A 27014-nucleotide genomic window follows, 5' to 3' on the forward strand; every position below is an offset into this window, starting at 1 on the left:
ATAGCTAACAACATTTTCCAATTGAAGATTAATTATCAACTGATAGAGCACAGCAAATTTAAGTTAGCTCTTCTGTTAATAACCATGTTCTGTTACCTAAGAACATGTCTGGACAACTTTTTTTGAAGCAGCACCTCTGCCTGTCCCTGCAAGTTGCCGGTGTGACTCAGTTCACTGAAGGATTACTGCAGGTGATGAAATCCACATGGCCAGTGTAGCAGTATATAACTGTGCATCACATTGGCTCATTGCACAAAAGCTCCAGTAAAAAGTGTTGGTAACTGTTGTCTAAACACAGTTCCAAAGTCAAGTGCCTCCCCATTTTCTGAATCACTGCATAAAGTTACTAGATACAGGTGTAGCGACGCTGTGTAAGAATAGCATTTCTGTCTGTCTCTGTTGGGACACCTTTCTGTCATTGCACCTAACACATTTGTACTCTGATGTTGTAGACAGTTCTGAAGTTCTTGCTGTTCTACTCTGGCGACCTTGCAAATGTTTTCTTCATCATCTCAGTGGGAACAGGGATATATTGGCTTATATTTTTCAAAGTAAGTTTCATTGTATTGTGTTTCTTTAAAGATGAATAAACAATTGTGCACATATAAATGTTAGATATGACATCTAAATGTTTGTGTGTTTTGTTTTCCTTTTTTGCTTTTCTCACCAGACCATTGAGGCAAGTTGTACCTGTAAAATATTCTCTGTATTTGTCCTTTATACTTTACCTTTTCCTCTAACTTTAAATGTGCATGCAGTAGTAAATAGAGCTAGTTTTTTTAAAAAAAAAAATGCTCCAAATCCTAATTTTCATCAAGCTCTGGTAACTTCAGCAAAAGCAACCATTATTTTAAATTCAGTTGTAGAAATTGTATGATATGATTCAACATACATGTAGTTACAGCTTATTTGATTTAATGAAGACCCTTCACTCCACAGGCACAGCAGTATGTCTCTGTTCTCTTACCATTACCAAGTCAAGAAGACAATTTTGTTTCTTACATTGGATGTGCTTTTGCTCTTAAGGTAAGCAGTAGGGCCATGCTCTGGATTTGTCTGAGCCCTGAGCAGAAACCGGCTTGTTCAGAGGGACTCAGGCATCAGATGAGTCGGATACAGAGAAGCCTCTTGCTGTTAAGCAGAGGTACCAATACTTCCTGATAAAGGGAACTCTTTTGCAAGCAAATTCTCTGCAGATCCCTTCCCTCGTCAGTTGGAAGAGGAATGTTTTATTAGGTTTTTTTTAACTAATTAAACATAAGCCTTGCCCCCAAACTATGTTGGAACTGGATCCATGGTGGGGTGAGTGTCTCTCAGGTTATCCCTCGGAGGGTCACCCAAATCTCAAGGGTAGGGGGAGCCTTGTGCAGAGCCCTAATAATTAAGTTGCCCATCTGATACTGCGGTTAGTTTTGTCTTCTAAATGAGAAATCATATCAGGGTTAGCATTTTTAGCACAAGCTCCAGTTCTGCTGTTTTCTGGAAAAAGAAAAATGGTTTCAGTGGTAAGGTATCACTTTTTTATTTGTCTTCCAATAGCAAAAGATTTAAAAAAGAGAGACCTAACAGCAGATACAAACAAATTAAGTAGACTGGCCTTTGCTAGAACCTGAGAGGGGACTTGTATGCAGAATTTTGACTAGAAATCCAAGCCAGACTCAGCCCCGCCTCTAAACTGTAGTATTTACAATGGACTACATTGGAGGACTGTTGCAAGCCACACTCTCCCATTCATACCCCCACCCCAGCTGCTGCCTTACAATATAGAAATAATGGGTTATTGACACTGCCAGGGCACATTTGTCTTTCAGTGTTTTAAAGCTAAACAAAAATGTTTTTTCCAAATGAAATAAAACTTGAGTTGGAATAGAATGTTTCGTATCCAACATTGCTGTCCCACTAATGCAGCAGATTTCCACTTGGGCAACAAAAGGCTCCTCTCCTCTTCCCTTCAGCACCCCATGCTCTCTCAAAATCTGCTCCAGATGTTTTAAGGGCACAGGAAGAGTAGAGGAAGAACATTGGATGCAACCCAATATCCAGTCTGTTTTTGCAGAGGGAGAACTGCCACTGTCTAACCACAGCTATACTGCAAACTATGGGCATCAGGTTAGCCCCTTGGAGCTAGGGGATGTTGAACTAAGGAGGCCTTTGGTCAGATCCAGTAGTGGTCTTCTAATGATCTTATGTCCCACGGAACTCAGTGGAACTTGCATCTCCATGTGAGTAGGATTTGCACAGTGACAGTCCCATAGATTTCAGCGGGACAGGTGTAAGCACATGTTCTTTCACAGCAACCTTTGGAAGTTAAGCGTTCCTAATTTTTAACTGACCCTGTTTACAAACTTGTGATAGTTTCAGAGCAGGGATGAGTTAAATTGCCAAACTAGCAGCAGGTTTTTCAAGTGAAACTACACTTTAATATACTACCCATGATCTTGAGTTGCCCCCACCAATCCTAATGCAGCCAGCTCCTGTTGATGGATATAAGAAGTGGAAATATTAATCAGGAATGAATTTTTATCCTATTTCTGCAGCCAGGTTTTCTGGATTGCAACAGAAATTGTACAATTCTGAATGCCGACTTCCTGTTTTTAATTAGTTGTCTTCCTGTCCTAAATGCTAATTTAGGTTTATTTTTGTTTCATTAAATGGTTTCCTCAGGCACTGCAGTTTTTGCATCTGCTTGTTTCCCAACTTACAGTAGATATCTTTTTCATTGACTGGGAGCGTCCTAAAGGAAAAGTTCTTAAAGCAGTTGAAGGTATGTGTTCCTACAACTTCTGTCAGCCCTAGCCAGCATTGTTAGTGGCCAGGGGTGATGGGAGTTGCAATATCCAGATAGCCACAGGCTTACCATCCCTTTTCTACGTGAATGTGTGGAATAGCCCCAAGAAAGTAGGAACATTTCCATGTCCCAGCTGTAGTCAGTTAAGATACTGTTTTATTTGAATGTGGGCAACATCTAACGAAGTAGCGCTGTTGACGCAAGGATTTCCACCTGTGCAACAGAACTCTCCCCCCCCCCCCGCCTCCTCTCCCAGTGTGCCCCTGTGCCCCTGGCATCCTCTGCAGAAGACATTTAGGGGGTGTATGGAGAAAATGGAGAGTTTCCTTACAGAGTCTGAAGTCCCTGTGCTAAAAGAACTTTTGCATTGGATACCACCCCTTGTGCTGCCGATAATAACTGGCCATGTTCCTGTGCTTATGACTTCCTTTTAAAGCACTAAATGATTTACGACCTATATAAACTGGCTGGGGCCCTAAGATTGGCTCCAGAAGCCCTGCTCACAGACACACTATTGTGTCCCCCTCCCATGGGATATATGTTTGGCCTTCTATTTTTAATTGCTTTCAAGCAGGCATTAAATACCTTTTTATTCCTATCTGCTTTTAATTACTGATAATGGTTTGAAGTTTTTTACGGTTTCTTTCTCGGTCTTTTACATTATTTGGATTGGGATATTTTTTAATTATTCTGCCTTAAGTTTTCCTGTCTTAATTTATTTTTATATTATAGCTTGCTTTTGAGATTACTGTTTATTATATTGTGTTAAAATGTATTTTAATAGATGCAAGCTGCTATGTGGAAGCTATTTAAGCTGGAAAAGCAGGATATAAAGAAATAACATTTAAGATCTTTACAGTTTGAACTATGCTTCTCCACAGGAGAAAATGGCGTAAGAAGTATTTCTGCACCTGTCAGCATATGGAGAACGTATTTCATAGCAAATGAGTGGAATGAAATTCAAACCATCAGGAAAATAAATCCTCTCTTCCAAGTGCTTGCTATTCTCTTCTTCTTAGAGGTGACTTTCAGATTTCATTATCATTCATTTGATTTTTGATCTTTCTAACTAAAGCAGTTGGGTAAGCTGATGGGATGTAACCAATGAAGTCATCCCATTTGTGCAGGGACTTCTGCCTGCACAGCAGGACTTCCCCTCTGCTCTTTCTGTACAATCCCCCAACTGTTCTGGGGGTTCCCCAACCTTTCCCAAGCAGATTTATAGGAAGTATGTGTGTTAACAGGGCAACTTGGTTGGATACAACCCAATGGTTATATTGTGTGCTGTTGTGCTTCTTCTGTTTTTATTATGAGCTCCCATAGTTCAGGTTTAGTTCTGTTATCTATGTACTTAGTGTATATATGTGAGCCACAGAAGTTGTATCTTAAAAACAAATAGCATGGCACAACTAGGCATCAGTTTTAATCTATTCATCATGCAGCATCAGCTGAAATACTTGTTCCAGCTGAATTAAATGGTTAGCAAATGCTTTCTCCTGCACACATAATGAGAAGGCAGGTGAGGACTAATTGTCTTGTGCATATATTATTCGTGAACAGGACGAGCTCTGTTAATGCTGTTTCTGTGCAACCTGCAGAGCTATTACTAGTATTGCCTTCATTTTAGACTCGCTTTTCCATAACAATACTTTGTAGATTCGGTTCTTGGCTGCCAAGTGATATTTATGATGCAGGAAGTGAAGCAAGCTGCTCAGCTAAATACTTGACATCATAAAGCAGAATTACAATCAATGTTCATTCATTGGAATGGTCAAATCTTGAAGTTCCGGAGCTAAAATTATCCTGTTCTAGTTTTAATTTTTGCTAAGTCTTAACTAACAATGGCTCAGCTGGCTTTGGAAGGGAGCTGAAAGTACAGCTCATGAAATTGTTATATTTTGATTTTATAGAATCCTCTTCCGGTTTTATCCAGCATAATCCACTACATCTGCATCATCATTGCAAGTCTTTCTGTACCATAAGTGTAGAATTATTATTTTTATTTGAATAAAAGTATAGATCAATAAAATAATACCTCATGGTCAAAGATATACACTAAAATAACAGAACACAGTAAGTCCAGCAATTTAGAAGATCTTTGTTAATGCAGATTACTAATGAGATATCTTTTGGTATTTTCAAAATTACGCTTTCAGGTTGTGGGGTTTTCAAATCTGGCCTTAATGGATTCTTCTTCCAGTCTTAAAAGGAGCCCAGAAAGTTACATAGCTCCTTGGAGTCGTATTCTGAGATTTGGCGTGTCTGCTGCCCTTTGGCTAGTGATTGCCATAATACAGGTAGACCTTTCCATTGCCACTATATATTTAACTGTCTTCAAGTTATACAGATTTTTTGTTGATTTTGTTGTTGTTAAAAGATTATAATTCTGGTTGTATTGGATGTCATTGGAAAGGCACAAACTAAGTATTTGTGTGTTTCTATATTTTTCTTTAGAGGTGATTATTTGGAGATCTATTTTCATTGGGAAGAACGTGGAAGTTGACATCCATCAATTATTAGCATAAAAGATCTCAATTGGTGTTAGTGATCTGCTCTAACAAAACTTGTTTGTACACGTGTGTGTACAAAGAGCATACATGCTGTGTGACATACCTATGAACATACAGTGGAAAATCAACTTTCCACTGGAATTCTATTGGTGGATTTGAACGTTGGAAAATTCAAAAGATACTTGAAAAAAGTGGTTTAAAATATCTAATTGCAATTTGAAATACATGTGCTATTGGAAATAGTTCATACAGAATCTGCAGATAAGGGAAGATTATTGAAGACAAAACAAAGAATGGGCCTCTCCTTGCAGTTTTCACACATAGTTGAAAGAGAATAAAAACAAAGGAGGCAAGGAGCAGCAGCAGGAATGCTCAACTGAGAGTGCAGCTTCCAGATTTCTCAAGAAAGGAAAAAACGCACAAAAAAACAGAATTGCTAAGTCACCTCTAGGTCATTAGTCAACAACAGGCATAGGCAAACTCTGCCCTCCAAATGTTTTGATACTACAATTCCCCTCATCCCTGACCACTGACCCTCTTAGCTAGGGATGATGGGAGTTGTAGTCCCAAAACATCTGGAGGGCCGAGTTTGCCTATGCCTGGTCAACAACATAGGGGCAGACAAAACATATACAACTGCCCAGCATCCCAGGCTGAAGTAATTTGAGATCAACCCACTATATCCCAGCTTTTGCTTCTTTTCTAAATTACCCCCATCTTCTTTGGAGGAGGCAGAATGCCTTGGACTTTATAAAACAGTGGCATAACAGGCAGCTCGTGGCTTATACAGTGGTGCCTCGCAAGACGAAATTAATCCGTTCCGCGAGTCTCTTCGTCTAGCAGTTTTTTCGTCTTGCGAAGCAAGCCCATTGACGGCTTGGCGGATTAGCGCTATTAGCGGCTTATCGGATAAGCAGATAAGCGGCTTAGCAGCTTAGAAAAAGGGGGGGAAGGAAAAAAAAACCGCAGGAACTCGCAAGACATTTTCGTCTTGCGAAGCAAGCCCATAGGAAATTCGTTTTGCGAAGCACCTCCAAAACGGAAAACCCTTTCGTCTAGCAAGTTTTCCGTCTTGCGAGGCATTCGTCTTGCGGGGCACCACTGTACTCTTATGACTCTGTTTAAAACTGGCTCCTAAAGCAGAAAAATTGAAGTTGCATGTCCTTAACTCATTAGTAAATCTGATTTATTACAGGTGATATACTTTTCTGTCTTCTATGAAAGATTTATAGAAGATAAGATAAGGCAGTTTGTTGACTTGTGCTGTATGAGCAATGTAAGTATTCGATCATTTTATGCTTCCAATTAGTGCCTTTCTCTGTGAAGTATGTTAACGCTTTAGAATGCTATAAAGATGTAGTTAGTTTTGCTCTAACAGTTAGCATAGTATTTGTTGTTGTTGTTTAGTCATTTAGTCATGTCCGACTCTTTGTGACTCCATGGACCAGAGCACGCCAGGCACTCCTATCTTCCTCTGCCTCCCGCAGTTTGGTCAGACTCATGTTTGTAGCTTTGAGAACGCTGTCTAACCATCTTGTCCTCTGTAGTATAGCAATAAATAAACCAGAGTTGCTGCTCTTTATTCCACCAGTTCTTTGCCGAAATCTCAACAGGGTTTGATGTTTTCCTCACTTGTATAACAAGGAGAAGACAATACTATATATAGTTTAGTACACTCAGGGCTCAACAGATTCTAAACAGTTATTTGAGAATCAACCCAGACCTCTCATCCTCACTCCACCAGTCAAGTGAGGAATGGGGGCGGTGAACGATCTACAAGCACATCCTCTTTCTCACAGATGTACACACACGGGTTTATAGATGCCTAGAATAAAGATATGCCCAGTTTCAAAATATATTTTATCTCACTAACTGCATCATGGTGGAACGTAACTCATAAACAGTAACTGCAAAATAGATTAGTTGTCCAGAATTTTGCTTTCTTGTGTAAAGAATCTTCATATCCATTGAAAAGAAACACTGTAAAGTTATATTACTATTTGAATCTGTATCTTTTAAGATGCTAAATTTTATTTTTCTTACCTTGTAGATTTCAGTCTTTCTGTTGTCACACAGATGCTTTGGGTATTATATTCACGGTCGGTCTGTGCATGGGCATTCAGATACCAATATGGAAGAGATGAATATGAACCTAAAGAGGGAAGCGGTATGTAAAACAGCTAGGAAGGGGAATCCCAAAACTCACTTATATATCAGGAATCCATGCACAATAACTTTAGTTATTTTGTATTTCATTGTACAGTACTTCAATATGTGCTTAACTGTTGCCACTCTTGGGGGGCGGGGATGAGAGAGATTTAAAAGTAGGTCAAGCAATAAAATTGGTTGCATTTTCTAGAATCCTTTTTACACCCTCATATTTTTTTCTTGCTTATAATTTTGAACTGACTCCCATGCTTTATCAACAACTGCATCTGAAACTCCTCTTCATTTTATAAACAATCTATCACACCAGAATGGGGTATTGATGTTTCAGAGAAACAAATAGAAACCACCCTTTTACACACCCAACTTATTTGTCCTTTGTATCCTTGCCCTAATTTTTTTAAGTTTGTCTTTTTTCACTTTTTTCTTCTCTTTTTTCTCTGGCTTGTAATTAGCATTTCTAGTGCAGAACAGCAGTAATAATTATTATTATAACTTAACTATCAGTACAAAAGGGTAAAAGCAGATGTTGCTCAGGTTCAGCGGAATGGATAATAAATTCTTGAGTTCATTCCTTGTTCAAGTTGTTCCAGCAATTCTGCTTTATGTCATCTCCTTAGGAAAATCTGTGTAGTCAAAGAGGCTTGTTACCAAACACAGATGGTCAGACTTTTCAGATTTCCATTTCAAGCAAGATGAGGCAGCAGTATGACAGGATCCACGAAACATTAACAAGGGTATGTATATTATTGGCAGACTTGCTGTGCTGTCCTCTGTGTTTAAAATGTCCTTGTCCAGATGGATTCTAGTTCAAGAAGACATAGAATCTTCCACATCTATTTTTCTTAATCTTATATATCCTTTACTGCCAGTGCATCTTCATTCTTCTGACCATGCATTGTGCATATGGATCATTCACACACAGACAAAAATAGACGATATGAGTGAAGTTTACATTGTGCATCTGTATGTGGAATGCTTGCATGTGAACTGTGGCCTCCCAGGACAGCAGAGCCTTTTGTCTATGAGTATCGTTTTGTGTTTGGGTCCTTTAAGTGTGGCAGAACCTTGATGACCAAAAACTGAAATTGAAGATATGACACATGGTGTAGAATGCTGTTCTAGTGCTAGTACATACCTTTAAAGCCTTTCTTGACTTGTGCCCAAACTACCTTAGGGGTCATCTCTTCACATACCAGCCTGCCTATGTCTTAACATTTTTGGCTAAGCTCCTGGTCTTAAGTGTTGTCCTCCTCAGAACTACAGTTTATTTACCCATGAATTTTAATTTGTACAACCCCTTAGTCTGTATTATAATTGTATCTGCTGTCTTTTATTATAATTTCTAGTGTGAATGTTTTACTATATTGTATTAGGTTTTATAGGGACGCGGGTAGCACTGTGGGTTAAACCACAGAGCCTAGGGCTTGCCGATCAGAAGGTCGGCGGGTTCGAATCCCCGCGACGGGGTGAGCTCCCATTGCTCGGTCCCTACTCCTGCCAACCTAGAAGTTTGAAAGCACGTCAAAGTGCAAGTAGATAAATAGGTACCGCTCTGGTGGGAAGATAAACGGTGTTTCCGTGCGCTGCTCTGGTTCACCAGAAGCGGCTTAGTCCTGCTGGCCACATGACCCGGAAGCTGTACGCCGGCTCCCTCGGCCAGTAAAGCGAGATGAGCACCGCAACCCCAGAGTCGGCCACGACTGGTCCTAATGGTCAGGGGTCCCTTTACCTTTACCTTTTATTAGGTTTTATAAAAAATATTATCTATATTCCATCAAGGAATCAGTTTTGATGAAACGTTGTACAGAAATGTTTTAAATCAGTCAACAAGTATTCATACCACCAGTCATTAAAAAATGAGATCACAACTGGACTTTGATAGTACTTCCTGTATTTTCAGCTGTGTGTTTCTGTGAATTTCTTCTACTAGGACCATCTTCTGGTGCAGTGGATTATTGGGTACAGTGCATGGTTTAGAATTTTGTGCACTCTTATATGATGTTAAGGGCAATTTTCTGAAGCAGGGAGCCTCCTGTATTCACAGAGACCTCCTGTGAGTTTTCGAGCCTGGATTTTCTAGGATTCCAAAACACATGGGAAACCTCTAGAAGAACAGGAAGTTCACTGCTTCCAAAGATTGTCCTTAAACTTGTGCAGGCTGATCATGATGGCAACTGGAACTAGTATGTCTTGCGTTTTAAATTAACACAAATATCAAGCACCTGAAGAGGGCTATAACCTTAAGGGTATCTTTCAATCAAGTATTTTGCTGCAAGCCATAAGTGTCTTTGAGCGTGAATGCAGTCGGATATTTCCAGCTATTTTACACATCCATTATGTCAAATGAGACCCTGTGTGCATTTTAAAATCATTTGTATTTCTTTTTCTCCCCAGAAACAGGGTCCTGTTAGACTTTTGAATTCATCTGCGACTACATTTGAGCAGAGTACCAAAGCATATCATACCATGAATAAATTTCTAGGCTCATTTATTGATCATGTAAGTATCACAATTAACATTTAATAAAAAGATTGAATAATGTTTTTGATATTAAGGGGTTGTGATTTAGCCTCTGTTTTCATGTGGTCCTGTAGAGTAGAGATTGTGCTGTGCAGATGCTGGTACACTGCCCTGCAGTCAACACCACAGAAGTTGATCACTTGTAAAACAAGTTGATACAAGATCACCTTAGTTATTCTCTGTTGATTTTCCAGTGCCTTTTGATAAATTTTGTTTCTTTGCTTTTGGAAAGTCTTTTGCCTGATCCTTTTTATTTTATTTTTCTTTTTTACTTTCTCCCTGAAATGTTTTTTCTTTTTGTAGTTTTCTATTCCGCTGCTTTCGATGTGTGTTGTATTTCTAAAGTTGCTATATTCTTGTTGTTTGCTTTAAATTTGTTACATTAGCCGTCTTTAGTTCTTTGTTCTGAAGTGCAAAGGTGAGTTATAAATCCCTAAATAAATAAAATAATGCTTTTCTTCGTTTGTGTCTTAGAAGTGCTTTTATAATGAAATGTTGGGGTTTTTTTTCCACTTATAGGTTCATAAGGAGATGGATTACATTGTAAAGGACAAATTGCTGCTGGAGAAAATCCTTGGAATGGAGTTCATGGAACCAATGGAAAAGAGCATCTTTTACAATGGTATTATCAATCTAGATGTTAAATTTTTATGTTAGGTGAGCAGATGAATCCTAATGGCTTGTGTCTACAAGAGTCCCAGCAATTTCTGTGGTTTATTTTTTGACCAAGCACTTGAATGCTACTGAAGCATGCCACGAATGCAGCAAGCGATATGGAGTTTAAATTCTCCAGTACCTAGGAGAAATGAAATAAATGAACCACATAATAGTAGGAGAAGCGAAGGTATATCTGAAATAGGAAAAAACATCGTTATTCATCCATGTAAGAAAAGCTTCACTAAGAATATATGAGTCTGCTGGATAAGGCCAGTGGCTCATCTAGTCCCAATTTGGTGTCCTCTGCAAATTTGATGCACATCCCCTCATTCCTTCATCCAAGTCATTTATAAAGACATTGAACAACAAGGAGCCCAGGACAGAATCCTGCAGCAGCCCACTTGTCACTTTTGAGGAACTATTAATAAGCACTCTTTGGGCTCAATCAGTCAACCAGCTACAAATCCACCTAACGGTAACCTCGCTCAGCCCACATTTTACTAGCTTTTCTGCAAGAATATAATGGAGGACTTTGTCACAGCCTTGGCTGAGATCAAGATCAAGATGGCTGAGATCAAAATACACTATGTCCACAGCATTCCCAGCCTTCTCTCTCAACTTGATGTCAGGACTTGAAATTTCCGCTTAGATGTCAAAGGTGACTTATCCCACAGTGTTTGATTAGACAGAACCTGTTTCATCTTGAACTTTGTAGTCCTTCCAACACTGCACTTGACAGGCATAACAAAAGAAGTTTCACTTGTCATAGTGTTAGCCATTAGTTTCAGTACTTGTTCTGCTGCAGCTAAAGCTGATGTCCGGAGTGGTTGGACTACTATACTTTTGTCCATAAAGTCTATCAAAGCAATGGAAACCAGATGCTCCAAACTGTATTTTTATAGATACTGATTTTCAGAAAGGTCTTGAATCTCTGCAATGTTCTGGTAGAAGTTCCTGAGACAGTTACACTGGCCAGATAACTAAGGGTTACCAGATAACAGTAGTTGATAATGACACCATAAAGTTTAGATGGCATTTATTGGTTGCTAAATTCTTAGTCCTATAATTTTGAAATTTATGTGCATAGCTCATGATTTAGTCATGCTGGATTTGGTATCTTTAAAACATATGATTTTGAGGTGGAGTTGTTTTTTTGTTGTTCTAAGTTATATAATAAAATATACTCAGAGAGATCAGTAAGAATGTGCCTCTTGTTCAGAATGAGTCTTGGTAATCTGCTTCTGATTTTTAAACAGTAAGCACTTAATGGACATCTGTGCACAACGGGATGTCATACAATACAAAGCCATTTTATAAAATTAAGTTGTTACAGCTCTCACGGTAAAGGAATGAAATAACTGTATCTATTGCAGATAGACTAACTTTTTGTTTCAGTTTACTTGTTTTACTTTTGTTGTTTTTATCCATTCTCTAGAAGCTTTTCTCCCATTGTACAGCTTTTTTGATGCAGATATTATACATGTTTTTCAACAGATTGTTTCCTTATTTGCAGATGAAGGACATTCTTTCAGTGATGTGCTGTATTATGGCAATGAAGCCACACTTCTCATCTTCGACATGCTGTTTTTCACCATCGTAGATATGGCCAGCCAAAGTTTTGTTTTAGCAGCTGTCCTGACGTATTTGCAACAAGAGGTAAACCTCTTTATTGGAATGGAGTAGAGAATGTTTTTTTTTAAATGATAGCATATAGTAGTTTGTATTCTCGGTTATCTACAAAATGTATTATTAGGCATAACAGATAATTGTTTGTTTATTTATTCCTAAGATTGCTAGGCACTGTTAAAAAAACAAAACAGGTGCTGCAGACTTGCAGTCCTAAGAGTAAACACTGCATGTTGGAACAAAACAGGACTCCAATGCTGTGGAAGTTTCTACTGGAGGCAGTGTAGGAGAGATGTTTTTTACTGTCCCCCCCCCCCCACATACACACACACCAGCACCACCTCCCAAGCTGCTCCCAAATATCTCCCAACCCTCCAGAGCTGCTTTTCAGGGTATATAGGGGAAAGGAGAAATGAGCAAAAATCATCTCTCCCCCTCCAGTGGAATTTCATGTAAACAGAACTCTACTCACTGCCAACCTGCATCCAACCCAAAATACATTGGAAAAGATAGGAAAAGGATCTATGGTAAAATTTAATGACTTTTACCATTGAAGACTAATATATGCAAGATAGAACGTATGTGTGTATCAGGCCTATCATCCCAGCTAATTTATCTCTCCCAAGGAAGGATATTTTTAGAATCTCATCATTCCACTTCTTGCTTCAAGTACTGTGCTAGCAGATATTGTAAGTTCAGTTAGGCTTTTGCAAACATCACCCTCTGCTCGTCAATTAGTGCAAACTGGCAATTAGTGCAGAACTGTCTAGTACTGCCCCACTTTCCAATAAAATCCGCATTGTTCAAACAACAAAGGTGCACGACTGCTGTAGTTCCTACCGACTCTTAAAATGCTTTACCACATGGCTTCTAGGATTTTCAAAACTTTGATTCCTAAACTTGTTAGTTTCCAAATTTCGAAAGGATATCAGGCCCATTAGCCTGACCTAGACAAAACAGTTTATAAAACAGAGCCCGAATCTCAGTACGAGAACACAATTCAGTGCTGGCACTGCAACCAGTTCTAGCCTTGGCAGGCCTCTTGCATACTGCCTGCAGGCAAACTCAAATGAAAGGGAGCATTTGCTACGATTGGGGGCTGTTTCTCTTCATTTCTGGTGAGGAGATCATGCTGAGGCCCCCATCATCTACCACTGGGGCATACAGTACATACTGCACAATGGTCAGTCATAAAGCTGGGGTTTTTCCCCCTTCATTTATACTGTTTAGCTATGACAACCTCTAAATGGTGTGTATAAGCAATACAATACAGAAAATGTAAAAATCAATAAAATTATAAAATCAGGTTTCAATTAAAATGCCCACTGGAATTTAAAAACAGAAACGTTAAGAAGTTCAATGGGGGGGGGGCTGTCTGACCTCAACCAGAAGGGAGTTCCACAAAATTGGGCCACCAATACTGAACACACCATTCCTCTTGAATACGAACCATGCATCTGAGCTGTAGAGGAACCACTAACAGTGACTCCCCTGAAGACCTCTGTGATTAAATATGGATATAGTAGAACCTCTACTTTCAACCACCTCCACTTGCAGACGTTCCAAGTTGCGACCAGGGCAAACCCAGGAGTAACCAGCAGGTTTGCCACCATTCGCACATGAGCAAGAACGGGCAATCACTGCCCGTGCATGCGCACATCGGCGCCTCTCCCAGCGACCCGTTTTGCCATAAGGATGGGCCTCTGGAACGGAATGTGGTCGTGAGTAGAGGTTCCACTGTATAAGGGAGTAGGTATTCTGGACCCAAGTTGTTCAGGGCCTTGTGAATTAATGCACGAACTTTGAACTCAACCACTAGCTTATGGGCAACAAGTGCAAGCTTTTGAGAACTGGAATTATGCACTGACCATATTCTGTCCCCATCAACAGTCTAGTCGCAATGTTTTGCACCAGCTGGACCCTCAGACCAGGCCAAAGAATAGCCCCACTTTGATGCATCTCTTCTAGGCTCCCTTGACAACGAACACCAAAGTAACAATAAAACCATAGAAACACTGGTTGGTTGGTTGGTTGGTTGGTTGGTTGGTTGGTTGGCTGGTTGGTTGGTTTTTGTCGCACATCTCTATTGTAACATTAACTGGACAATTATTATGAAGATCTTCCAGTAATAAAGATGTTTGAAGTTGACAGCACAGTTTTGAAATTGATAACAAGCTCTGTTATACTAAATTTGTGGTTTCTTTTTTATAAGAGTGGTCTGGAAATAAATTGTAAACAGCTCCCTCACTATGAAGAGCAGCTTGCTTTCAGGTTACTGTTGGGGTGACCAAACAACAAGTCTTATTTTCAGCTTTTTCCAGTTACTGTTTATTATGTGAGGTGCTTAACTTGGATTGATCATACTTGACAAATCTAAGACAGTAACCTTAGATGAGATTAAAGAGCATCTAGCATTAGCTTAACATCCTGTCAAATAAGGATTTGCTGCTACACATGGAGTATTTTGTACAATTTATGCCATAACATCTGAAGTTGGTTTTATCTTTTCAGATTTTTAGGTTCATTCGTAATACAGTTGGACAGAAGAATTTGGCATCTAAAACTTTGGTGGATGAAAGATTTCTTATATGAAAAGACTTTCTGGGAACACACACATACACAAAGGATTTGCTTGCAGTACTTTGTAAATATTCATGTGTAGAATTTTTCTTTCATATTGTGTACTTGAAAACTGCTGTTTTGGATTAAATAAATTTGTGCTTGTAATGGATAGTGATTATTCACATGCCTTAAAAGGGATGCCAAGATACAGAGAGATGTCACTGTCAGTATTAAAGCTGAACCCATGAATTAGTTTTGCAGATATTTTATGTGTACAGTGCTACCTCGGGTTAAGAACTTAATTCGTTCCAGAGGTCTGTTCTGAACCTGAAACTGTTCTTAACCTGAAGCACCACTTTAGCTAATGGGGCCTCCTGCTGCTGCACCACCACCACTGCACGGTTTCTGTTCTCATCCTGAAGCAAAGTTCTTAACCCGAGGTAATATTTCTGGGTTAGCGGAGTCTGTAACCTGAAGCGTATGTAACCTGAAGCATATGTAACCCGAGGTACCACTGTATGTGTACATCTCTTGTGCAGTGTTTTAAGATTTGTGGGTAGGAGCTGCATGTGTATGGAGAAAATGATCAAAAGGTAGAGGATTCAGGTTCTTGTGTACAATGAATTTTCTGGATTGAGTACAGGAGGCACTGAAGCAAACTGCATGTAGACACACAGTTCCTGTGCTTTCAGAGTTTCAGAGGTAGGTGTGATTTCATAAAGTTCAAGAGAAGCCTTGCTCTTGCCCAGTTTGTAAGAGGAGCATTTGAAGCACTTCCTGATTTCAGGATTTAATGAGAGAAGAAATTAATCCTGTGTGGGACAGCCCTCATCACTCTCTCTCTCTTATTGCTATTGCTGTATGGGCTTGAACCACAGATGGAATAAATCAGGAGGTCTCTTAAAAACAGCTTTGAAGTGGAAAAACACAGTTCATATATCCATGACTGACTAGCTACTGTTCCTGTATTTCGTATAAACAAGAATGTTGTGTGTATTTTCCCAATCGGCTTCATGTGCAAAAGGATTCTGGAATTTTGGCTTTTTAGCTGACAGTTTTGCTGATCCATTAGGTGAAGGAGTACAGGGTTTCACCTTCAACAGAAGAAAAAATGCTGACAAGTATAAAAATGTGCTGATCTAATTAAACAATAGATGTGGCTTGGGCAACAAAACAGGCCTCCACTGCAGGAGTCAAGGGCTAGAAACAGGGCATGCCTGACCTAACAGAAAGAGAATATTACAACCAGTGACTCTCAGAACTTTCTGCAGACTTTCTGCAGCAATGCACACTAAAATGCAAACTCATTGAAATCTGGTGAACTGAATTTATGGTGGCAATATTTACATGTGCACCATTAACAGTGTGTTCAGATTACAGAATTGGGTTTCCAAAGAGTTCGGCCCATTTTAATTTTTGTCATGTAGGAGAGCATGCATTAGTCTATACAAGCTGTATATTTAAAAAAAGATTATTTAGGGTTGCTTTTTATTTGCTAGCAGTTGTGAAGATGGCCACTTGAATTTCTCCCCCTGCCTTGAAGCCGTTGCAAGAGCAAGGTGAGAATTTTGGAAAGCACACCAAAAGGCACTTCATGCAAGCAGCCTCCATCAGACTGCATTTCAATCAATTCCTCACACTGCTTCTGTGTGCATGCTTACTATAACAACTGGCTCTTTCCCTTTTCCCATTCAGTATAAAACGTTCAGTGCCTCTTTAAAATAATTCTGGCAGAGTAAACTTCACATTCCTAATACATTTACTAGGCTGTGCTCCCAACATATTTTACTTATGAGTAATTGAGGAAATGAGCATTTCCACTGCAGCAGAGTTCCTGCCTGTGCCTTGTACTTTCAATGAGTCATCAAGTAGATTAAATTCAGAATGCCATGCATACTAGGCTTGGGGCCCTTGGAAAAGGACATCTCTCTGGCAAATGCCACTACAACATATGCTTAAAAGTTCATATAAAGAACACTTAGTTGTAAATTGTTTAGAAAATATTGAATACTTTTTCACCATTATTTAAAAAGAAGAAATGGGTGGTATATTTATGCCTTGGGATCAGTGTTTTGAAAATGACCTGTAAGTGATCTTGTCTGTGCCAATCCACTATAGCAAGATCCTCTGAAAACAAAACAAAAAAACGCTGCTCCTTTCTCTCCCACACCCCGCTTGCCCTTCTTAAAATAAAATCAGTTGAGCTTATAATTACATAAAATTAAAAATGCAACAAAGTGAGGAAGGCTTCAATACCATGAAATAATAATAGGGGGAAACCACCAAATCAGGTCGCTAAATGCCTGTCTTGAAATGTTCACTCATTAAAATCTCAAAACTGACAAGTTTCAGAGATGTGAGATGGTGCAAACGTGAACCCAAAGCAAAGCTTCCTCAGTGAATCTAAAGAGGTTTCAGGACAGTTTGCACAGGAAGAGAAATTCCCTACAATTTACATGTCCCAGAACATTATAGGTCAAAGCCAGCCTCTTGAAGAGTGTCCAGAAGTGAAATAATGCAGTTTAAAAATAAATCTTAAATAAGTCTGGCAGCCCATGCCCATCTAGCAGTTAGCTGCCAAATACTGCAACAGCTGGTACTTTCAAGCACTCTTCAAGGTCAACCCCAATCAAAGTACATTGCAATAGTCTGGTTTACAAGAGCACAGGGCATAGCGGTTAAATCCATGTTCTGGTGGGGGGAACAAGTGCAATGGATAAGGGCGATTTTGAGATACCATCATCACCTCTTTATGTCTAATTTTGAGGCTGAACCAACAAAAAAGGTTTGCAAGCCTTTTAGCTCTCTTCTATGGCAACTGGTTTAGGATGAACCTACTGGACTCGAAGTGACGGAAACCAATGCAGATGTCAGATAGTATCGTTTTAAAACAATGTAATCAAAAAGGGTGATAGATGATGGGAACATAGGAAACTCTATACTGATTGAGACCATTGGTGCACCTAACTCAATATTGTACACACTCACTGGCAGCAGCTCTCCAGGATTTCAAGCACGAATTTCCTCCAAGCCCTACCCAGCCATCTACTGTGTAGCACTGCTAGTTGCTATTCTCCTTGCTGCTGTTCTCCTTGCATGTTTATACCTCACTCCCCCTTTCCTGTGCCATTGCCAGGAGGGGGATAAGTGACCTTCCATTGTTGCAGTTGGTGTGTGCTTATGTGTGCAAGGTATCCTCAACATTTTCTCTGGTTTGGAAATTATCCCATGGGCCCCAAAGGGTTTTCAACCCTTGGTTTTATGCCTTGTCCTTGATTTCAACCAGGTCACCCTGTTCCAGACATGGGGAAATCTATGCCCCTCCAGATGTTCCTGGACTACAACTCCCATCATCCCTAACCATTGGCCATTAAGGCTAATGGGAGCTGGAGTCCAACAACACATGTAGGGCCACTGGCTCCCCAATCCATGCCCTATTTAGACAAAAGGCATTAAGCCCAACAGTCCCTAACTCCTGGTTTAACCACTGGTTTTTTGGAGATGTCCGTATTTTGTTAGCGTGAGGTGCTGGCATTCTCCTTCTTCAGCATTCATTTTTTTTTATAATAATTTTTTTATTAATTTTCCAATTAAAACAACAACAACACACAAACATCATCAAATACAAACAAACACACAAATATAATTTCTTAACCTCATTTTCATAAACCTCCTTTCTCGGACTTCCCCATACCTCACCCTTTTTGCATCCTTGTTTTACATTTTTTCAGCAATCCTTTTTACCAATTAAATTTAAGCTTATTATCTTTCTCAATTTCACCTTAAATCATCAAACAATTTCAGCTGTAATTCTGCCTCTTCCCTCCCCTTGACATTTTAGCACTCCTCAATTTTATAACAGTTCTTAAGAAATAATTTAAACTTCTTCCAATCTTCCTCCACCGTCTCTTTCTCTTGGTCACGGATTCTGCCAGTCATTTCTGCCAATCCCATAAAGTCAATCACTTTCGTCTGCCATTCTTCCAGTGTGGGGAGTTCTTGTGTCTTCCAATACTTTGCTAGAAGAATTCTTGCTGCTGTAGTGGCGTACATAAAAAAAGTCTTGTCCCTCCTTGACACCAGTTGGCCGACCATGCCCAAGAGAAATGCCTCTGGTTTCTTGTGAAAAGTACATTTAAGTACCTTCTTAATTTCATTATAGATCATTTCCCAGAAGACCTTAATCTTTGGGCAGGTCCACCAAAGGTGAAAGAAGGTCCCTTCAGTCTCATTACATTTCCAACATTTGTTATTGGGCAAATGATAAATCTTCGCAAGCTTGACTGGGGTCATGTACCACCTGTAAATCATTTTCATAACATTTTCTCTTAAGGCATTGCATGCCGTAAATTTAATACCGGTGGTCCATAACTGTTCCCAGTCAGCAAACATAATATTTTGACCTATGTCCTGTGCCCATTTAATCATAGCTGATTTGACAGTCTCATCTATTGTATTCCACTTCAGCAACAAATTGTACATTCTTGATAAATTCTTAGTATTGGGTTCTAGCAATTCTGTTTCTAATTTCGATTTCTCCACCTGAAAGCCAATTTTCCTGTCTTGTTTGAATGTCTCCATTATTTGATAATAATGGAGCCAATCTCGTACCTTGGACTTTATTTTCTCAAAACTCTGTAATTTAAATTTGCCATTTTCTTGCTCTAAAATTTCAAAATATTTTGCCCATTTAGATTCCATATTAAGCTCCTTCACCTCCTTAGCCTCCATTGGTGATAACCACCTAGGGGTTTTATTTTCCAACAAATCCTTATATCGGATCCAAATATTGTATAATGCTTTCCTAACAATATGGTTTTTAAAGCCTTTATGAACTTTAACCTTTTCATACCATATATATGCATGCCACCCAAATCTATTGTCAAATCCTTCCAGGTCCAAAATATCTGTATTCTCAAGAAGTAGCCAATCTTTCAACCAGCAGAAAGCTGCCGATTCATAGTACAGTCTTAAGTCCGGCAGGGCAAACCCCCCTCTTTCTTTCGCATCAGTTAATATCTTAAATTTTATTCTGGGCTTTTTGCCCTGCCAGACAAATTTAGATATATCTTTCTGCCACTTCTTGAAACAGTCTAGTTTATCCACAATCTGTAATGTCTGAAACAAAAATAACATTCTTGGCAATACATTCATTTTAATTACTGCAATTTGGCCTAACAAGGAAAGCTTCAAATTCGACCATATTTCTAAGTCTTTCTTTACCTCTGTCCAACATTTGTCATAATTGTCTTTAAATAAATTCACATTTTTAGATGTCATATTAATCCCCAAATATTTTACTTTCTTTGCCACCATTAACCCAGTTTCACTTTGAAACCTCTCTCTTTCAACATTTGTTAAGTTTTTTTCCAAAACTTTGGTTTTTTGTTTATTCAACTTAAATCCTGCCACCTGACCAAAAACTTGAATTAATTCTAAGACTCTTTTTGTACTAGTGTCTGGCTCTTGTAAAGTCAATACTAAGTCATCTGCAAATGCCTTCAATTTATATTGTTTGGCTCCGACCCTCCTTCTTCAGCATTCAGCTCTCTTTCTAGAAGTTAAATCTCTGGATGCAAATAAATTGTCTCTAGTACACAAACAGAAGAGCACATGGCATGAACACTTAATGGCACCACACAGTGTAGAAACCACCATTAACAATCTTCACCTGCTGAGATACATTTTCAAACAGCACTGTATTGCAAAACAATTGTTTCCCTAATATATATCTTTAACAGAAAGAACAAACATCCCATTGGCTTTGAAATCAGTGGAGAGGCTGTTTGCTGAGTAAATAAAGACAGCAAGTGCTGAACTATCTTCAAGGACATGTAATGGATGAAGACTTTCTGGTGCTTGGGCAGTGATGCTTTCTAAGCATCAGGCAATGTGATACAGCTGCATCAAGTAGCAAATCTGGGAGGCAGTTTTGAACCTGCTTCTTGTTGCTGTGCCTTTAGGGGACTACTTGTATGCTTGCATCTATGTTCTGGCTCAGACTGTACATTTGTAAGTAAGCAGGTATTTATAAAGGAAGAGCCCATCCGTGCCCTCTTCTCTCAAGGAAATTTATCTAAAACTCAAAATGTGTTTATTTTCCCATGTGTTGGAGAACCACCTACCAAGGAGAAGCAAAATTGTGCACACAATAAGCCTAATGGTAGCTTCATATCCTCTTTTAATACTGTCCACTCAATGTATCAAGAGCATTGTGAGTTACTTTGAAACCAAACAATGACAGCAAGAATGTTGACAATTAAAAAAATTATGTCATCCTACTACTCTTTCCTTTAAAAGGTGGCTGAGATCTGAGCTGAGAATGTGTTCGATTACAATGTTTACAAGGCAGACAATGCTCCAAGACTTGGACCAAATGTCCCCTTTTGTGGGATTTTGGAAGAGAATGTATAATTTGAAGTTTTATTATTATTACTAATTGAATTTATATACAGCCCTATATCTGCAGGTCTCAGGTGCCTCACAGAATAAAATCAGAATATGAAACCACAAAGTACATAATCAAAATAAAACAACAACAACAACCGAATAACCTCTATTTATATAGAGGTTTTCCTGTCTTGGAAATACTTTTTGTATATTTTCTATATTATTTGATGGGAAATATAAAATATGTTTAAGAAGGAAAAGGTTCAGAGCATTCATTCTGCTGTTCAGAGGAAGAACACTAACATTTCAACGGTACTAAAATAAAGGCCTCATATCTTGTCTAATGACATAAATGCGTAGCTTCACTGCTTGCTATCTTTTTTGTATTCAGGACAGAGTCACAATGACCCAGTTTCTTCTTATCTTCTTCCAGTTTCTTCCTTCCAAGATTTCTGCCCTGGAGCCAAGAATATAGTTAGGAACATTAAGCAACCTTTGCTCGTAGCTCTATCTCAAATCCTGCATGCAATATCCTGCTAACCCAAACATGGGTTGTCTGGACACAGGAATGTAAATAAGATAACATGAAATAGGCTTGGGATCTTGTTTGCAGATGCCAGGCATTCAGAATTTTAAGTATATTGTCTTCCCTGTGGTTGGTTATCATCAAATATGTAAAAAGATAGGGGGCTGACTGGTTTCATTTTTAAGAAAAAAACTTGATACAGTTCAACAAAATGAGAGAGTCTGTTTGACCCTTCCCATGCTGGCTGTGGCTAATAATAATAATAAATTTTAATTATATCCCGCCCTCCCCAGCCGAAGCCGGGCTCGGGGCAGCTAACAACAATAAAATAGTACAACATTTTGTAAAGGGATTAGAGTCCAACAATATATGGAGATGGGTGTAGGAAGGGGGGGCAGTGAGGGCGGTCCGCCCCGGGTGTCATCCCTGAGGGGGGTGACAAAAAGGCACACCGTGGGGGACTAGCCCTGCCCCCCCTGGGTGCACAGCATGGCTGCCTCTGTGTGGAGAGCCACAGGGTCCCCACTGCTGATCTGCAGAAACTTCCTTCTCTAACCATTGCTTGATTATGTTTTTCTTATTACATCTTATATTGGTAAAATAGGACTGTGGTTGATCTGAAGCTAAATATTCGTCAGCAGTGTGTTGCAACGTCAGAAAAGGCTGGTGTGGTTTTAGGCTGCGTTAATACAATCATGGTTTCCCAAGTCACAAGGAGGAAGGATGAGGAAGAAATTAAACTCAGTTTGTATTTTCCAAAACAATATGTGAACTGAAACAGTCATATTTAAATAAAAAATTTTTTTAAAAAAAAACCTACTTCAAACTGATGTGGAAATGTGTAGATCTGAACTTAAAATGGGGGGGGGGGGAGAGACTAGGAGAAACCAAAATTGACAGATTCTCCAATGCCTACTTTGTTCTGGGTAAACTGACATGCGATTGTTCAAGTTGCCATTATTATTATTATTATTATTATTATTATTATTATTATTATTAGAATTTATATACCGCCCTATACTCAGAGGTCTCACATAAAAAGATCACAGTATATAAAATAAAAACAAAAGCAATAACCCAATAATACCTCCCCCCAAAAAAGCCACATTTTAAAAGAGTATGGGATGTTGATTAGGTCAACCAAAGGCCTGTTTAAAAAGAACGTTTTTACCTGGTGCCTAAAGGTGTATAATGAAGGCGCCAGATGAACTTCCCAGTGGAGAGCTTTCCACAGACTATACTATATCTACAGTGAATTATTTTGGCTTATCAGTTCTATGTAAATCATTTGGGGTTTTTTTTTCCTTTAATGAGGTACTTGCTGCTGGGTGCTGTAGGTCAGTAGGAATACCTTGGTCTGTGCCAACCCATCTAAAACTTAAACACAAATATATTTTGCTGCTAGTCTCATATATCCTAACCTGGCAGGCACCCAGAACAGGCCACGTTTTGAAAATAACACATTTTCATGACCTCTGTAGCACACAAGCTTGTGTGCTTGTGTTTCAGGTGGGCTCTTGTGGGCACTGAAAGGTGAGGCAGGCTATGCAAAAAGGGGGGAAAAAAGAAAAAAAGATGAATGCAAAGGTAGAAGAAAGTGCTGCTTATATGGCTTCCAACCCATGTGTGATTGAAACTGAGTAACGTAGATGGCTCTGGCGCCTGGAGAATGACAAACGGCAGCTGTGATCGACGTGTTGCTCAGTCAGTTCTCAGAGCACACAGTTAGAACAGGTGGCCTCAACTGAGCTCCGGGCATCTCGGGAGAGCAAGCTTTAAAATAACTCTGATTATATAATATCAACTCAAACCGAAGAAAATGAGGCCAAGTAAAATTAGTATGTCCCAGCAAAACTCCCACGAACCACCCTATGACTGCCCGAACTAGTAATTCACAAAAAAGAAAATAATAATTGTCTATTAGGACCTATGGGTTGTTTCACTTAATTTAATGGCAGCCTTTAACTCGGGAAAGAGGAGTCTGTGTGGTTCTCTGGATGTTGTTGGACTTCAACTCCCATCAGCCCCTGCCAGCTCCACTGATCTAGCTGGTGGCTGTTTATACCACACAAACAATTATTAAGAAACCCCAAAGACTCAGCGAGGCAACTATGGAGAGTGCATTGAGTTCTAGGGACACCAAGCAGCTTTGCCAGTTTAAATCCCTCAAACTCGAATTCAGTTCCACATAATCTAGGACAGGGGTGAGGAACCTGTTGTTGGAGCCCACCTTGCAGAAGACCCAGCCTGACAGCCAATGGTCAGGGTTCAGGGATGATGGCAGTTGAAGTACAACACCTGGGAGAGCCATGGGTCCCCAATCCCTGCACACAGGCTTTTCCTACTTACTAAAACCACAGGTTGCTTTGTGTTGCTGTTGTTCAGTGGTTTTTTGTTTTAAGATAATGAATCTGTAGGTAGGGGGTTTATTATCTAATTACTGGCTACTATTACTAATATTAAGGGACGCAGGTGGTGCTGTTGGTTAAACCACAGAGCCTAGGACTTGTCGATCAGAATGTTGGCGGTTCAAATCCCCACAACGGGGTGAGCTCCTGTTGTTTGGTCCCAGCTCCTGCCAACCTAGCAGTTCGAAAGCACGTCAAAGTGCAAGTAGATAAAAAGGTACCACTCCGGGAAGGTAAACAGCGTTTCTGTGTGCTGCTCTGGTTTGCCAGAAGCGGCTCAGTCATGTTGGCCACATGACCCGGAAGCTGTACACCGGCTCCTTCGGCCAATAAAGCGAGATGAGCGCCGCAACCCCAGAGTCGGCCACGACTGGACCTAATGGTCAGGGGTCTCTTTACCTTTACCTTTATTACTAAAATTGAATTTAGGATATATTAATAACTATGAAAGTAAGTTTATGAGGCAGGAGTGAGGAACTAGTTGTTTTCCAAACATTGTGGGACTCTACCTCCCAGTAGCTCCAGCCAGCATAAATGATAATAGAATAATAGAGTTGGAAGGAACCATGAGAATCATCTAGTCCACTTCCGTGCAATGCAGGAATCTTTGCCCAGTGTGGGGTTTGAATCCATGAACCTGAGATTAAAAATCCCATGCTTTACTGACTGAGCTGTCCCAGGTCCCAGGGATGTTAGGAGTCACAGTCCAGCATCTGGAGGGGACAAGCTTGCTGAGTGACCTTGGGCCACTCACTCACTCACTCTCGGCCTAACCTACCTCACAGGGCTGTTGTAAGAATAAAATAGTGAGAGGGAGACCCCAGTACATTAACTTAAGCCCTTTGAATTTTCTGTTATTAATTAAAGACACATTTCTTCACCCAGGTCTTTGGGATATCTTAATGTTTGTGCCATGCCATCTATATTGATTTACCAGGTACAGTACTGTGTTGCTGCTATGAAGTGTGAAATGTTGGGTTTAATGTTTTGCTGTTTTATTGGATATAATGATGTTGTATTTTTATTGCCTTGCTTTTTGTAAACTATCCTAGGGTCTTTTGAAAAAGGGTGGTCTATATAGAGCATTGTGCCAATGTTAAGTGACTTACTCCAAAATAGTCACATTAGATGGGTTAATTATTCCAGATGAGGTTAGCAGCTTGAAGATCAAAGCCACAAATTGCAGCACTTGTTATTTATGTAACAGTGGTATTAAACAGGGATCTGTCCTTGAAGGTGTCAAAGAGAAATGAATGAATTCACCCAACGCTGGGCATGCAGGAAAAGGCAAAGTCTGCCATCTTTGCCAGGAAATAATGATTGTTTCTTGTTTGTGCATGTTTCAACCTGCCTCCAAGAAAGCCTTTAGATGTCATACAAGGGGAGTTGGGGTGGCGGCTTCTGCTCCCATTATATCAGTGTAGTAAGGATTCTATAGCAATGCTTCACTGCAGCACAAACAGAGACCAGTTACAACCACGGGGAAAGTAAATTTTGCAAAATAAATTCAGGAGCAGCAGTACTACTTTATATTGCTGAAAGCAGCAGCCTAAATATGCCACAACCACCAAAAATATTTTGCTGACTCCCCAGTGGACTAAACTGAAGGCCTACGCAGCTTTTTTTTTCACAGGCATTCTGCCATTCTAAACATAGTACGAGCAGACTAAACGCAAACCAACTGACCATCAGGTCACATCAAGGTAAACTACACTCAGTCAAGACACTTGTAATTTTCAGGGATGACAGAAAAATGGTGACTCAATGAGGCAACATTAAGCAGAGGGCTGCTATCTCAGGTGAACAATACTTTGTTTTTAAAAAGTCTCCCCCTCACCTCATTTTACCAAGTTATTTGCAGACCAGCAGCACAAGTCAGTAGCTAATGCTATTAATAGTTCTGCCCTCTGAACAAATTGGAGATTACAAACAGCACCAGCCACTGTTCTAAAGCAGCAGCATTCAATAGTTTGAGATATAGGGTCCACTTTTAACTACAACCTGCAACATGAGACCCACTTTGTTTGTTTTTTCTTAATCATATACATCTACCTTCCTTCTTTTTCTACAGGCAAGAGCAGGGCTTCTGTACCTTTCAGAGTTGCATTGTAGGCGGAATGTTGCTAGATGCAGTGAAATGGTGAGAAGCTGCAAGCGCTGAAATTTCCCTTTTATACACAACTATCAAAGATACAAGTGATCTATCCTCCTTTACCTCATCACACACACCCTGCCCCTCTTAAACAAACATAATAAATTCGTGGGAATGCCACTGTGGTTACTGACCTCAGACTGTCATGCCAACCCAGTATGAGTCTTGACCCCCTCCCCCAGTTGAAGATCAATGGTCTAGAGCAGGGGTCGAGAACTTCCAATCCTAATTAGGCTCAGCAGGAGTCTTGATTGGACTTCTAAATGACTGCTAACTAAAACATGCTCATTGCAGTTGCAAAACACATTTTAAAACTTTCATAAAGGCTGTTGTATGATGTAACTCGAAAAGTTATCTTCACTGATATCAATGTGATTTTAGAATCCAAGTGTTACAGCCTTATCTTAATTATACTTTCATAACCACACATTTGTTTCTTTGCTCCACATGTTGCCATCCCCCCCCTTTCTCTGTTGTTTCTGCATCTATTTTGATTAAGTCCAGTGGGGTAGGAACATGTTCCTTGCAAAACACCACAGGTGCACAGATGGTGCAAACACTGGTCATCAGGGATCGCTCCCAAGGCATGCAAATTTAATTTGTTGGAGTAAATTTAATTGAAGGGAGTCTGCTTCTGAGCAGCAGTGTCTGGTCAGGCGACCAAAGTTACCCTGACTGAGCTGCTTGAAAGAGTGGATAATAAATA

General features: G+C 39.7%; 1 protein-coding gene and 1 long non-coding RNA gene across 4 annotated transcripts in view; one reads left to right on the top strand and one right to left on the bottom strand.

The window, feature by feature from the left end:
• TMEM67 (transmembrane protein 67) overlaps positions 1 to 14997 on the top strand; it is a 33005-nt gene extending 18008 nt beyond the window's left edge. For 2 of the 3 annotated variants that reach the window (XM_079983905.1, XM_079983904.1), the window contains exons 17-28: positions 453 to 551; positions 940 to 1026; positions 2665 to 2764; positions 3670 to 3809; positions 4945 to 5085; positions 6494 to 6574; positions 7349 to 7465; positions 8085 to 8201; positions 9862 to 9966; positions 10507 to 10609; positions 12158 to 12300; positions 14782 to 14997. In XM_079983905.1, coding sequence (XP_079840031.1) covers positions 453 to 551; positions 940 to 1026; positions 2665 to 2764; positions 3670 to 3809; positions 4945 to 5085; positions 6494 to 6574; positions 7349 to 7465; positions 8085 to 8201; positions 9862 to 9966; positions 10507 to 10609; positions 12158 to 12300; positions 14782 to 14862 — 1314 coding nt within the window. In that variant the 3' untranslated portion in view covers positions 14863 to 14997. Of the gene's footprint in view, positions 1 to 452; positions 552 to 939; positions 1027 to 2664; positions 2765 to 3669; positions 3810 to 4944; positions 5086 to 6493; positions 6575 to 7348; positions 7466 to 8084; positions 8202 to 9861; positions 9967 to 10506; positions 10610 to 12138; positions 12301 to 14781 lie in introns of those variants that run through there. The other variant, XM_079983906.1, reaches the window with a different exon arrangement.
• LOC307220226 overlaps positions 1 to 27014 on the bottom strand; it is a 75267-nt gene that overhangs the window by 32751 nt on the left and 15502 nt on the right. The gene's annotated exons all lie outside the window — the stretch shown is intronic.

This window comes from Podarcis cretensis (genome assembly GCF_951804945.1).
Source record: "Podarcis cretensis genome assembly, chromosome: 7".
Lineage (NCBI taxonomy): Eukaryota > Metazoa > Chordata > Lepidosauria > Squamata > Lacertidae > Podarcis > Podarcis cretensis.